Raw genomic sequence first — 13120 nt, 5'->3', positions numbered from 1 at the left:
TCCTCTCTCTGTCCCTCTCTCTCCCCCTCTCCCCCTCTCCTCCGTCCCTCTGTCCCTCTCTCCCTCTCCTCCCTTCTCCTTTCCATGGGACCATCCACATCAGCTCTGTCCTGCGATGGGTCAGCCAGTTCGCAGTCGGAGCCACGCGGCTTTCAGGAGGCCCACGGCGAGGAAGGGGAGGGAGGGGAGGTGCCGGTGTAGTGGGCAAGGCTCCCCACCCGCGCTGGCGCCCGCCCTGCGCTCCAGGGCTGCCCCTGCTCCCCCCAGGCCGCCCACAGTGCCCAGGTAGCAGGTGGGGTTGGGCGCAGGGCGTGTCCTCACGGGGTGTGGCCATTGGTCCAGAAGGTCAGTCCCTGATGTCCCCCGGCCCTGACCGGAGAGAGCACCCCAGATCCCACCTTGCGGCGGGCGCGCGGGCTGAGGGTGCGGGGCCCCAGGAGCGCCCGCAGGCTGCAGCCCGAGGTTTCGGTGCCGCGCCCGCCCGGCTGTCAGCCTCCGGCTTCACTTCCTCCGCCGCCTGCGCCCTAGAACCCCGGCTCAGCCTGCGGGGTAAGTCGGGGGACAATGCCGCGGTCCTCAAGCCTGACAGCGAATGTTGGGGCGGGCCCCCGAGTGGGCTTCTTGCTTCTCCAGGCCCGAGCAGGGCTCTGCTGGGCCTGCTCCCTCCGTCTGGAGTGGGGGCTCCGGCCTTCCCTGCAGGGACCAGGGGGGCTCCGGCGGGGCAGGCCTGGACCCCAACTGTTGCTGCGGAGGTTGGGAGTGGGGGCGGGGTGGACCTCTGCCAGGCAGGGTGGGTCTGTCCCCAGAAGCAGCCCAGGGTGGGAAGGAAGGCTGCGCCTCAAAACGGCATGTGGAGGCATCCAGTGAGGTCCGCGCGCCTCCCAAGCCCCGTTTCTGTGGGAGCCGGAGCGGGAGGGAGAGGCCCCGGTGCGACCTTCTCCCCCAGCAGGTCCCCCCCCCCCTCTTCCCTCCTGCGTCCCTGCTCCCAGCCCCCTGTGCCCCCCTGCGGGCGCCTCCAGTCTCTGACTCTGCTCCTTCCCTCGGGGCAGAGTCCGGCCCCTCCCCGACGGGGGCGCCCCGTGCCCTGCAGGTGGAGGGGGCTCCATCCAGGAGGGCGCGGCACTGGCAGAGCTCCTGCCAGCGGGCCGGGCAGCCGGCCTAGGGCGCCGGGCAGCTGAGGGTCCCCTCCCACCCCCATCTGGAGCCCCGAGAGCCTGTGGCGCACAGAGGGGTGCTAGGTGCCTTCATTGGCGGGGCAGGCGTCTCCCAATGTTGGGGACAGAAGAGGAGCGTCAGGAGGGAGGTGGTGTCGCCAGGCTCGGCCACTGTTGGGGTCCAGCCCCAGCAGGTCCAGGGGTTCCCAAAGGTGTGGACGGAGTCGGCAAAGAAGGAATGACTGGGAGGCAGCGCTCAGTTGATCAGCAGCCTAGCCAGGTTCTCTCTTTATTCTCCTGTTACATCTGTACTTATAACACTTGATTTTAATCCTATCCATTCTATTCAAACGTTAGGGCGTTTGTTATCTCCATTCCAAGGTCACTACTCCACTGTTCTGTTAAGCTACAAGGAAGTAACTGAAGGAGATTATCCTAAGTAAAGATTATATATCTTAAGCGTGATTGTTCGTAGTTAACGTGATTAATTACCCGCCCGGCACTTAGTTAAGGGGTTTTACTGATTTATTCCCTTCCTTAGTCCTGTTAATCCCTAACTCCAGGGAAAAACCCCCTCCTGGGGAAACAACCTTTCTCGCAGAGGTGACCCTGGTTAGAACACATAGCACTAAGACGGGGAGCAAGCATATTAAGAACAGTATGTCATATACGCCAGGTCCCTTGAAACATATGCTGTGATGTTTCTTCCCTGCAGCGACTGTGTCAAGCAGCAAGGATGGACAGGCTTCCGCAGTCCACAGCTAGTGAACTTGGGGAATTCACTTCCCTTTTGAGCTTCGGCTGTCCTGGCAGCAGATGCAGGGTTTCCAACCCCAACCCCCACTTCAGCCCCGCCAGCGCCCCTTCCGTGGTGAGATGTGAGCGCCCTGCACCCACCCCACTACTGCACCTTCATCTGCGGTGACTCCTGGCCGCTGGACAGAATGTGCGTAGAGAGAGGGCTGTGCTGGTGATGCAAACGCTTGCTACCCCCAGGCCAGGGGCTGTGGCCTCCACATCAGGAAGTCCTGGAGGGAAAGTCAGGGACACCACGGTCCCTTCCCTTGGGACAGCGGCAAAGAGGCCGGCCTGTTGGGTTCTGTTCCCCCCTCTCAGGACACCGCCATCCTCACACCCAAACTTCCCTTCCTCTCCTCACCGGAGCCTCATTCCTTCCTCGCAGCCCACCCCCCATCCATGTGGGTGGGTGTACTCAGCGTCTAAACCCCTCTGTCTGCAGCCCAGCCAGACCACCTACCCCTCCCTGGGCGGAGGCAGGCGGGGCCCCTGATATCTCTCTCCACAGAGGTTCCCACTGGGCCGCCACCCCCAGGATGGCTTCCACCTCCGGCCCCCCTGCTTTCAGGTTGGGGACCTATGGAGGCTGGGAAGATGGAGCTGATGTGGACACAGGACAGCGGGGCCTTGGGGCTGTGCTGCCCCCCATGGAGTCACCGTATGTGCCCGAGGACAGGAACTTCTCCCCTCAGATCAAAGTGAACCTCAACTACCAAAAGGCAGCAGGTGCCAAGTAAGGCAGTAAATGGGGTTCAGCCCGGGGTCCCTCACTTCCAGCAGAGCACTCGGTGCCCCTTCCCCACAGCCTGTGGGGTTCTCATTCTGACTGTGACAGCTCCTGGCCCTTTGCTGCCCATGGGCTCTGTGCCTGGAGTTGCTGGGCTGGCACAGACTAAGGGGGCCCAACTGTGCAGTGAAAGTTGGAATTGCCAGCTATGTCAAGCCTGTAGTCTAAAAAGTTGATTTTAGAGAGGAAGGGAGAGGGAGAGGGAGAGAGAGAGAAACAGTGGAGAGAGAGAGAAATGACAAAAAGAGAGAAAGAGAGAGAAACATCAATCTGTTGCCTCCTGAGCTCACCCTGAGAAGGCTAACCCCTATTCTGTAAAACTGCTGTTTGGAATTCTCTGCTATTCTTTAGACGGCCTCTTATTCTAAAAAAAAAAAAATAATAATAATAACTTTGCTTTCTAGCCTGCTTTAGCCTGCTTGAATAATGAGGAAGATAAACTTAGCTGTCTGACCTTGTAGACCAGAGACTAGATATGCCCAATGCCATGCCAGGTGCATTTTTTTAATTGGATAGAACTGTGTAGTTTTCAAGGCCACTAGCAAGATAACCACTAAGGACACATAGGGCTGGCTCTTTCATAAGAAGGGAAGTTCTGCTTAGGATTTGAACTCATTTTCTCTAAGCCCACCGTGGTGAATAAAGTGTAACTCCAAACTCTCTGAGCATTGCTTGGTTCTTCTCCGGTTTTTCTGTAACATTAGTGGTCCCCTGACTCGGGAAAACCAACCATACGTGGCCTCTTGGCCTCCGGTGTGGACTGGGTTTGGGGACCGGGGTAGCTGGGTAGGCCTCTGGGAGGCGGCGCTCTGCTGATTTAGCAGAACTGAACCAGGGGACTCCGGGCGCTCCCGGACCTCAGCCCAGGACCCGGCCGGCATCTGGAGAGAGCGGACGGACACTTCTGGACCTGTCGACAGAATCGGTAAGGTAAGGGCCCCAATCAGTTTGGCCCACTCCAAGTGAGTGGCAGGGGAGCTTGATCACCTTCCGGGAAGCCATAGAGCTCCCTTAGGCAATTAGTCAGGATTTGGGTGGATTGTTTAAACTCTGAGTGAATGTCTGGTGAAAGTGCGTGAGTGTGGAGGGAGGGGGCCTGCCCTCTCCTCTCCTTTGTGTGGCTCCATGACTTCAGTTACAGAGTCAGAGTGGGCCCCAAACTTCGGTTCTGCGATTCGTCATATGGTATAAGGGTGACTCACCCCCACGTGGAGGTGACCAGGCCTGGGGTTTATACGGGTGCACCTTAGCTAAGACGAATCTAAGCTCCCAAAGGATGTGGCCAGGCAGGCATCTGAGTGAGGATCTGTGAAAACAGGTCACCCCCTCCCTTGTCTGTCTCTCGCCACCGATCATTATGGGGTCGGGACAAAGTAAACCCACTGTTCTCAATTGCATGTTGAAAAAATTTTTAAAGGGATTCAATGGGGATTATGGAATTAAAATGAATACTGAAACACTGAGGAAATTCTGTGAAGTAGAATGGCCAGCCTTCGGGGTTGGCTGGCCCTCAGAACGCTCTTTAGATGAAGGATTGTTCAGGGCGGTCTGGAATATAGTCACAGGAGACCCTGGACACCCAGATCAGTTTCCCTACATAGACAGCTGGTTAGAAATTGCTCAAACCTTGCCACCTTGGGTCCCGTTCTGCGTGTGTAAGAAGGGACAGAGTAAGGTTTTAGTAGCAGGAGTGGAGAAGCAGGCAGGGCAGGAGCAGGCTAAGGAGGAAGAAGAGAGAATACAAAAAAGGGCCAATGTAATAGCAGCGGCTTTCAGAGGTTCGGGCCCCCAGACAGCCCAACAAGGGAAGCAAGAATACAGATCAGGAGGGAAAGGAAGAGCAAGCCTGAGACGGGACCAGTGTGCCTATTGTAAGGAAGCAGGACACTGGAAAAATGAATGTCCTAAAAAGCCTAGCAAGAAAACAGGGCCCCCTTTTCCACCCAGTCGCTATCAACCAGAGCCACCTGAAGCAGACCTTATTGGGCTGGCAGCAGCTGACTCTGACTAGGACAGACGGGGCTCTTTTCAGCCGGGCCCCCACAAGCCCATGGTCAGAATGAAAACTGGGGGCCAGACTGTGGACTTTATGGTTGATACGGGAGCGGAGCACTCAGTGGTCACACAGAAAGTAGCACCTCTTTCAGAAAAGAAAGTCACCAATATTGGAGCTACTGGGGACCAGACCCATAGACCATTCTGCCGGCCTCCCCGATGCCAACTTGGCGGCCACCGAGTAATTCATGAATTCCTGTACTTGCCAGATTGTCCAGTACCTTTGATGGGTAGAGACCTTTTAGCCAAAATGGGGGCAGAAATCACCTTTGCCCCAGATGGCTCGGCACAGCTACGCCTAGGTGAGGTGACTTCTCCAATGATCCTTCCTAAGCAGTGCCCTGGGAGGAAGAATGGAGACTTTATGCCCCTCAAAGGCCACACCTTTAGAGCCTGAATTAGAGGAAGAATTTCCACTGGTCTGGGCAGAAGGAAATCCCCCTGGCCTGGCCAAAGACCATGCCCGATACTAATTGACTTAAAGCCTGGGGCACAGCCTGTCAAAATCTGCCAATATCCAATTCCGAGGGAGGCACGCCTAGGAATTCAGGTCCACTTAGACTGGCTACTTCAGTGGGGACTCCTTAAAAGATGCCAGTCACCATGGAATACTCCCCTCTTGCCTGTCAGAAAGCCTGGAAATAATGACTACCGGCCGGTTCAGGATTTGCAGGCTGTTAATGAGGCCGTTATAACCTTGCATTCGGCGCTGCCAAACCTCTACACGCTTCTAGGACTCATTCCATGGTTTACATGCGGAATGGTTTACATGCCTAGATCTGAAAGATGCCTTTTTCTGCCTCCGATCAGCCCCCTCCAGCCGGCCCGTTTTTGCTTTTGAGTGGGAAAACCCAACTACGGGGACCAAGGAGCAGTTCACCTGGACCAGACTTCCACAAGGATTCAAAAACTCCCCTACCCTCTTTAGTGGAGCACTAGCATCTGATCTAAGTTCCCAGGACAGGACTTGGGGTGTGTTCTACTTCAATATGTAGACGACCTCCTACTAGCCAGCTCCACAAGAGCTCAGTGCAGGGAGGGGACACGAGCCCTCCTGAGACTGTTAACTGAAACAGGTTACAGAGTGTCCAAGAAAAAGGCACAGATTTGTCAGAAGGAAGTCAAGTATCTAAGCTTCCAAATCATCCAAGGGAAAAGAAGGCTAGAGACTGAAAGAAAGCAGGCCGTATGCACCACCCCAGTCCCTAGCACCCGGCGGCAGATTCGGGAATGCCTGGGAGCAGCAGGGTTCTGTCGAATCTGGATCCCAGGGTTTTCAGACCTGGCCAAGCCTCTCTATGAAGCTTTAAAAGGGGAAGAGAAGGCACCCATTGAATGGGGCCCCGAGCAGGAGAAAGCCTTCATCAGCATAAAGGCAAAGCTCACGGAGGCCCCGGCATAGGGCTACCAGATGTGACACAGGACTTTAATCTCTGGGGGGTAGCCCTAGGAGTTCTAACCCAGGAGTTTGGGCCCTGGCAAAGACCAGTAGCCTATCTCTCCAAGCAGATTGACCCAGTTGCCTCTGGGTGGCTCCCGTGTCTCAGGGACCTTGTAGCCACGGCATTATTAGTCAAAGAAGCAAATAAGCTTACCCTGGGACAAAACTTAAATGTAAAAGTACATCATTCTGTTATTACCCTAATGGAGCTAGGGGACAGCACTGGCTAACTCATGCTCGGATGACTCAATACCAAGGACTGTTATGTGAAAATCCAAGGGTACGACTAAAAGCAGTAAGAACTCTTAATCCTGCCACTTTTCTACCAGTTGCTGAGGGGTCTCCTGAGCATGATTGCCTGGAAGTCCTAGAGGAGGTTTACTCTAGCTGGCCAGATCTAACAGATAAGCCCCTAAACAATCCAGACTTAGTATTGTTCACAGATGGCAGCAGCTTCTTAGATGAAGGAAAAAGACGAGCCGGATATGCAGTGGTATCAAACTTTGAGACAATTGAGGCACAGGCCCTGCCTGAAGGATGGTCAGTGCAGAGGGCAGAACTTTGGGCCCTCGCCAGAGCCTTAGAGCTCAGTAAGGATAAGCGTTCCAACGTCTACACTGATTCACGCTATGCCTTCGCTACCCTGCAAATTCATGGGGCTATATACAAGGAAAGGGGGCTCCTGACAGCAGGAGGAAAAGGAATCAAAAATCAAAATGAGATCTTAAAGTTACTAGAAGCAGTTTGGGAGCCTAAAGAAATAGCCATATTCATTGCAAAGGTCACCGGAAAGGGAAAGACTCAGTGTCGGAAGGAAACCAGCGTGCGGACGCAGCAGCGAAGCAGGCTGCCAAAGAACAAGCAGCACCGTCACGGATCATGTTGGCCCCCGAATTACCTGAACCTCCAAAATACACTCCTCTGGAGGAGGAATGGGCCCAGCAAGAAGGGGGCAAAAGAACAAAAGAAGGTTGGTGGATACTCCCAGGTCATAGGGTCTATGTCCCAGAATAGTTAGCCCATAAGTTAGTCCTCCAGCAGCATGAACTTACTCATTTAGGAAAGACTCCTCTCGAAGCTTTGTTAGGCAGATACTACCCGTCTTCCCTCCTTGTGTCCCTCAGTTTCTCAGCGTTGCCTCCTCTGTGCTCAGAACAATGCCAAACAGGGTCCTGTGGGACTAATAGGAATTCAGCGCTGTTGGAAAACTCCCTTTGAGGACTTAGAAGTAGACTTTACAGAAGTAGGGCCTAGCAGAGAAAATAAATACCAACTAATCTTTGTTTGCACCTTTTCAGGCTGGGTCAAGGCATATCCCACTTGCACAGAAAAGGGGAGAGAAGTCACTAAGGCATTGCTAAAGGACATTATTCCGCAGTATGGAATGCCTCTGACCATAGGGTCTGATAATGGCCCAGCCCTTGTAGCAGAAATAGTACAACAGGTAACTAAGGCTTTAGGAATTAGATGGAACCTACATACAACTTACAGGCCTCAGAGTTCAGGGAAAGTAGAGCGCATGAACCGTACTCTAAAGCAGGCTATGGCTAAGCTATGCCAAGAGACAACCTTACCCTGGACAGATATCTTGCTTCTTGTATTCCTACCGGTACACTGTGCCCCGAGGGCCAGGGTAGGTTTCTCTCCCTTTGAAATTCTACATGGTAGACCCCCTCCCTTAATTCGGCCAAAGGGAGATTTGGGGGAAATAGGAAACTTAGAAATCCAGAAGCAACTACAAGGACTTGGAAAAACTGTCTTTGAGGTCCACAGATGGGTTACTGACCGACTACCCATCTCTCTAGGAACAACTGTACATCCTTATAAACCTGGAGACCAGGTTTGGGTAAAAGACTGGAAAAAAGAGCCCCTTCAGCCAATTTGGAAGGGACCCTATACAGTCATACTAACCACCCCCACAGCTCTCAAGGTTGCAGGACTGAACACCTGGATTCACCACTCCCAGGTGAAAGCAGCCCACCAGCCCAGCGATGCCCAGCCTGAGTGGAAGGTGACCTCTGACCAGAAACACCCGCTGCGGATCACCCTCAAGAAGACAACGAACCTGGCCGATCAACCTGCTCCAAAGAATTTAGATAACACCCTGCTGAATTCTTCCTTACACTAATCTTTCTTTCTTATCTTCTCTTAAAGGCAAAATGCTCTGATATTTCTGGATAATCATTGTTTTTTATCTTTCTAGTAATTCTCATTTTGTCTTTTTATGAGTCCCGCAGGAACTCAAGGCTAGTCCCAGGAGGAGAACTCTTCTGCCCCTGCTGGAATACAGAATTCCATAAATTACTGTTTCCTACACAGAAAAGGAACAAGATGAAGCTAAGGCTAACTCTTTTGCTGTTACTGAACTTTCTTAATCTTGACCACTCTCAGGTTTGCACTCTGCCTCTTGAGAGCTTCCTAAGTCCTCACTATCTCTACCAAACACTTAACCTCACCCTCTCCTTATAACACTTGGCATTTCAACAGGGGTTAGCACTGGAATAGGGGGACTAGCAACTTCCCTCTCCTACTATCAGAGCCTATCCAAGGACCTTGCTGACAGTTTAGAAGAAATAGCTCAAAGTATTATTGCAGTACAGGACTAGATTGACTCACTGGCAGCTGTTACTCTCAAGAATTGAAGAGGACTACACCTTCTCACAGTGGAGAAAGGAGGGCTGTGCCTGTTCCTTGAGGAAGAGTGCTGTTTTTATGCTAACCAGTCTGGTATTGTAAGGGATGGGGCCAAGAAACTAGCTGATCGAGCTTCAAAAATAAGACAGGAGTTATCTGAGACCTGGGCTGCATGTGGGGAGGGGGGTGTCTGGAAATGGCTCCTTCCATTGACAGGACCACTGTGAATGCTACTCATAGCCATAACCCTAGGACCATGTCTTCTAAATCTGTTAACTTGTTGCCCTAACCAGTTTGGCTCAGTGGATAGAGCGTTGGCCTGCGGACTGAAGGGTCCCAGGTTCAATTCCGGTCAAGGGCATGTACCTTGGTTGCAGGCACATCCCCAGTGGTGGGTGTGCAGGAGGCAGCTGATCAATATTTCTCTCTCATCGATGTTTCTAACTCTCTATCCCTCTCTCTTCCTCTCTGTAAAAAATCAATAAAATATATATATTTTTAAATTTTTTTAAAAAATCTGTTAACTCACTTTATCTCATCCCGTCTAGATTTTTTTTTCAGCTCTGTGAATAAAACTTTAATAATGTACAGCAGAAATTGGACAGGCTCATTCTTATATTAAAACAAAAGATTTCCTATATTGCAACTTATTTACATTTGCATACTGAAGAGGTAAATTGTCTAAGTGGCTATTTTACAATCCTTTCTAGTAAAATGTACAAAAACAAACGGAAGTACTGAGAATGCCATTCGGGGGCCTTGATGGCAACAAAAGAACAAGCTTGGCCTTGGTCTGTGAACCCAGAATCCAGAGGTGCAGGTTGCCCTAAGGGTCAGGGTTAGCCTCAGGGGGCCAAACACCACGGCTTCAGGCTGTAGTTTCTCCCCAGCTCTCTAAACTCCTAACACTTATGGTTAAGAGTGGTGAGGGTGAGGATGGGAGCTTCCAAAAAACTGCTCAGTCTTCCCCAGGGGGGAGGAGCTGGACGTACGTGTGGTGAGGACAGAAGGGCCGCCTAGGGAGCAGGCGAGTGGCTTGGGAGTCCCTGGGTCGAGGAGTGTTGGCAGATCCCAGAGGCTGGTTGTGATGGGCACGGGGAGTCTAATCCCATAACCACTTAGAACCCGCCAGGTTCTGCAGGCCAGAGATGAGGAAAGGAAGTCCCCTAATGACACAATTGGTATTCAAGGGAAATTAGTCAATAGCCAGTATATTGGCCCAAACAGTTAGGGGGAAATCTCCTTTAATGCAAGGAAAGGGGCAACTCATCAGGAAAATAAATAGAAAGGCCATGGGCATCGGGGAGACAGAAGCAGGGAGAGGGCTCCCTCCTCCACAAGCTTTGGCAGCGAGTCGCTGGCTCGAGGCAGGGGTGCTGTGCAGCTGCATCCACACCATGCTCCCCGGGCAGGGAGGAGACGCAGAAGGAATGCAGTGACTGGGCGCTCGTGCCCACCACCGGTCTCTTTGGCGTGGGAGGCATCCTTGCTCCTCGGTGGTCTTCTATGAGAGCAATCATTCCGGGCTCAAAGGCTCTCAGAACCAACGACTGTATGGAACTTCTGGTCTCAAAACAGGCACCCACCCACCTTTAAACTTCAAATGGTCCTACAAGCCAAAAGAATTCCCTACAAACCTCTCCAAGGGGAAGAAACGGGTTGTTAACCCCTTGGACGTCGTCTCTTTTCAGCAGGAAGCAGTAAAAGATCGATCAACACCCCTGTTCACCTTAACATCCCGTAGTTATTGTACCACGAGGCTAAAAAGCTTGTGGGACAAGGCGGGGGGTGGGGGGGATGAAAAGGCTAACCCCTATACTGTAAAACTACTGTTTGGAATTCTCTGCTATTCTTTAGACAGCCTCTTATTCTAAAAAAAATAAATAAATAACTTTGCTTTCTAGCCTGCTTTAGCCTGCTTGAATAATGAGGAAGATAAACTTAGCTGTCTGACCTTGTAGACCAGAAACTAGATACGCCCAATGCCATGTCATGTGGGAAACCACCTATTGTTTTCACTAGCAGAGAGATATGGACAGAGAACCCGGAAGGCTGGTGACCCTTGAAGCCCTAGCCAAGGTCAGAGCTATGCACCCACTGTTAGTCCAGACAATGGTAGCTGAAGCAACTTTCCCACCAGATAGTCATGTAAATCCTTATTGATAAGATAGTCTGTGTGATACTGGAACTTGCCTGCCTAAGGGCTATAGGTGTATCCCAAACCAATAAAAGGTTGGCAAGGCCTGAGCACCGGTGGAAGTCCTTCCTCTTGAGTTGGACTTACCCACCTGGCCCCCCAATATTTCCAAATTATCTCTTGTCTCTTCTCTTTCATTTGTCTGCAGCTCCTCTTCCAGATCCTGAACTCTGAACCACACGGGACGTGGGGGGAAACATTTACAACATCTGGCTCCCAATGGGAAATCTGAAAGTGAAGGCTTCGCCTAGAGCAAAAAAACGAAGTTTCACCAGCAAGGTGGGGAAGAATTCACCTTAAAGGTGGGGAGATATTTTGCCGCACGCAATGCCCAGGATCAACTGCAGAAGTCGAGATCTGTAAGTAGGGTGGGAACATTTTCTTTAGCCAGGCTAATGGGGCAGGATTCGGCTTTAAAAAGGTAAGAGAAACTTTATTATAGACTTTTGATTTGCATGCTTAAGGAGTTAAAATTTTAGAAGGGAATCTCTTATAGTTTTTGCATGTTATTATAGAACATAACCCTTGGTTTCTTGAAGAAACCAAGATCTAATGTACATTAGATCTTGAATGTTTGCCAAAAAGTTAGTCAGAACTTGAAAAAAGCTCAGCAGCAGGAAAAAACTTACCTCAAAACACTGTTTTTCCATGGGAATCACAATATTGCATTTGCTAGAGCCTTTTAGAGGGGCTGAGGAGGAGTCTCCTCACCTGGTTCCCTCCGCTCCTCCTAGAGAGGAGCAGGAAGAAAAATTGGAGGAATGGCCTTCATTGCTCCCTCTACCTCCATGTCCTAATCCTGAAATGTTTAATTCTCCATTAATAGAATCATCTGTGCAAAAAGGCCAAATTATGAAGAAATTGGAATATTAAAAGGTACTCTTTTAAATCAGGCTGAAAAAAGAGTGCCATGGTCATCTTAATGTGGTTTCTTGTCCAAATTAAAATCTTAATTTGTATTTGGAACCTAAAATTTGTAAAAAGAAATGAAACCCTGCTGCCGAATCCATCTCTGGTTCGGAGAGATTCAAAGGTGGCAGGAGAAGGCAGAGCTATCGGCTTGCCCGAAAAAAGACTAGCTTTATTTAAAAATTACCGGAGAACATCTTATGATAACCAAATTTTGGATAAGATAACCTTGGGTGCTAGCTATTACTTTGGGAAGCAAAATAGGAAAACATTTAAAATGTCTTTTTCTATTAAGCATGACTTTGGGAAAAAATATGCCATCTGAGTCATTTGCTGAAACTTCCCCCAAAGCAGGATGTGGGGGAAGGGAAGAAGGGAGCACATGGTAATCCAATATGGACACCCCCTCCCCAAGTATTCTAATTTAAAGTCTCCTTCTTGTAATTGAAAAGTTTTACAAAATTTAGAGATGCATCTGGGATTTTTGTACTCATAAAGAGAGAAACTGGTTCAAGACAAAATGTGCGCACAGCCCGATTTTGGATTTTAATAAAGTCTTGAGCTAGGCTTAAATCTCTCTTTGTGATGGTACAAAATAAAACCCAAGACTGATTATTTCCTAAGAAAAATGGTGAATTTGACCCAGGGAAGAAAGAACTACAGGCTTGGTTCTAGCAACAAGATTGGTATTTTTCCATAATAAAGTGATTTTTGAAATGTTAATGAAGCCTGTTCCAAAGTTCATCTTAAACCCTCAAAGAAATTCAGTAAAATTGTCTCTGTTACAAAAATTTGCTAAAGAATATGCCTTAAAATAATAATTTGGATTTGAATCTCAAGAATTATTGAAATATATATATATATATATTTGATTAAGATATTACATATGTGTCCTTATCCCCAAGTTATCCCTTACCCCCCCCACTCATGCTCTTACCCCCCCCCCCGCCCCGTTGTCCATGTCCATTGGTTAGGCCTATATACTTGCATATAAGTCCTTTGGTTGATCTCTCCCCCTTACCGCCACCCTCCCCTACCTTCCCTCCAAGGCTCGATAGTCCAATCAATGCCTCTCCATCCCTGGATCAGTCCTTGTTCATCAGTTTATGTTGTTCATTATATTCCACAAATGAGTGAGATCATGT

The 13120-nt window shown here is 50.3% G+C and overlaps 1 protein-coding gene across 1 annotated transcript in view; it reads left to right on the top strand.

Moving 5' to 3' along the window:
• Positions 1 to 2488: 2488 nt before the first annotated feature.
• The window catches only part of TRPV2 (transient receptor potential cation channel subfamily V member 2), a 56461-nt gene continuing 45829 nt past the window's right edge, over positions 2489 to 13120 (top strand). Inside the window, exon 1 of the mRNA XM_014447794.2 lies at positions 2489 to 2685. Coding sequence (XP_014303280.1) covers positions 2489 to 2685 — 197 coding nt within the window. The remainder of the gene's footprint in view (positions 2686 to 13120) is intronic.

Source organism: Myotis lucifugus, unplaced genomic scaffold (genome assembly GCF_000147115.1).
Source record: "Myotis lucifugus unplaced genomic scaffold, Myoluc2.0 scaffold_715, whole genome shotgun sequence".
NCBI classification, from domain to species: domain Eukaryota; kingdom Metazoa; phylum Chordata; class Mammalia; order Chiroptera; family Vespertilionidae; genus Myotis; species Myotis lucifugus.
This window is presented reverse-complemented; position numbering and strand designations above follow the sequence as displayed.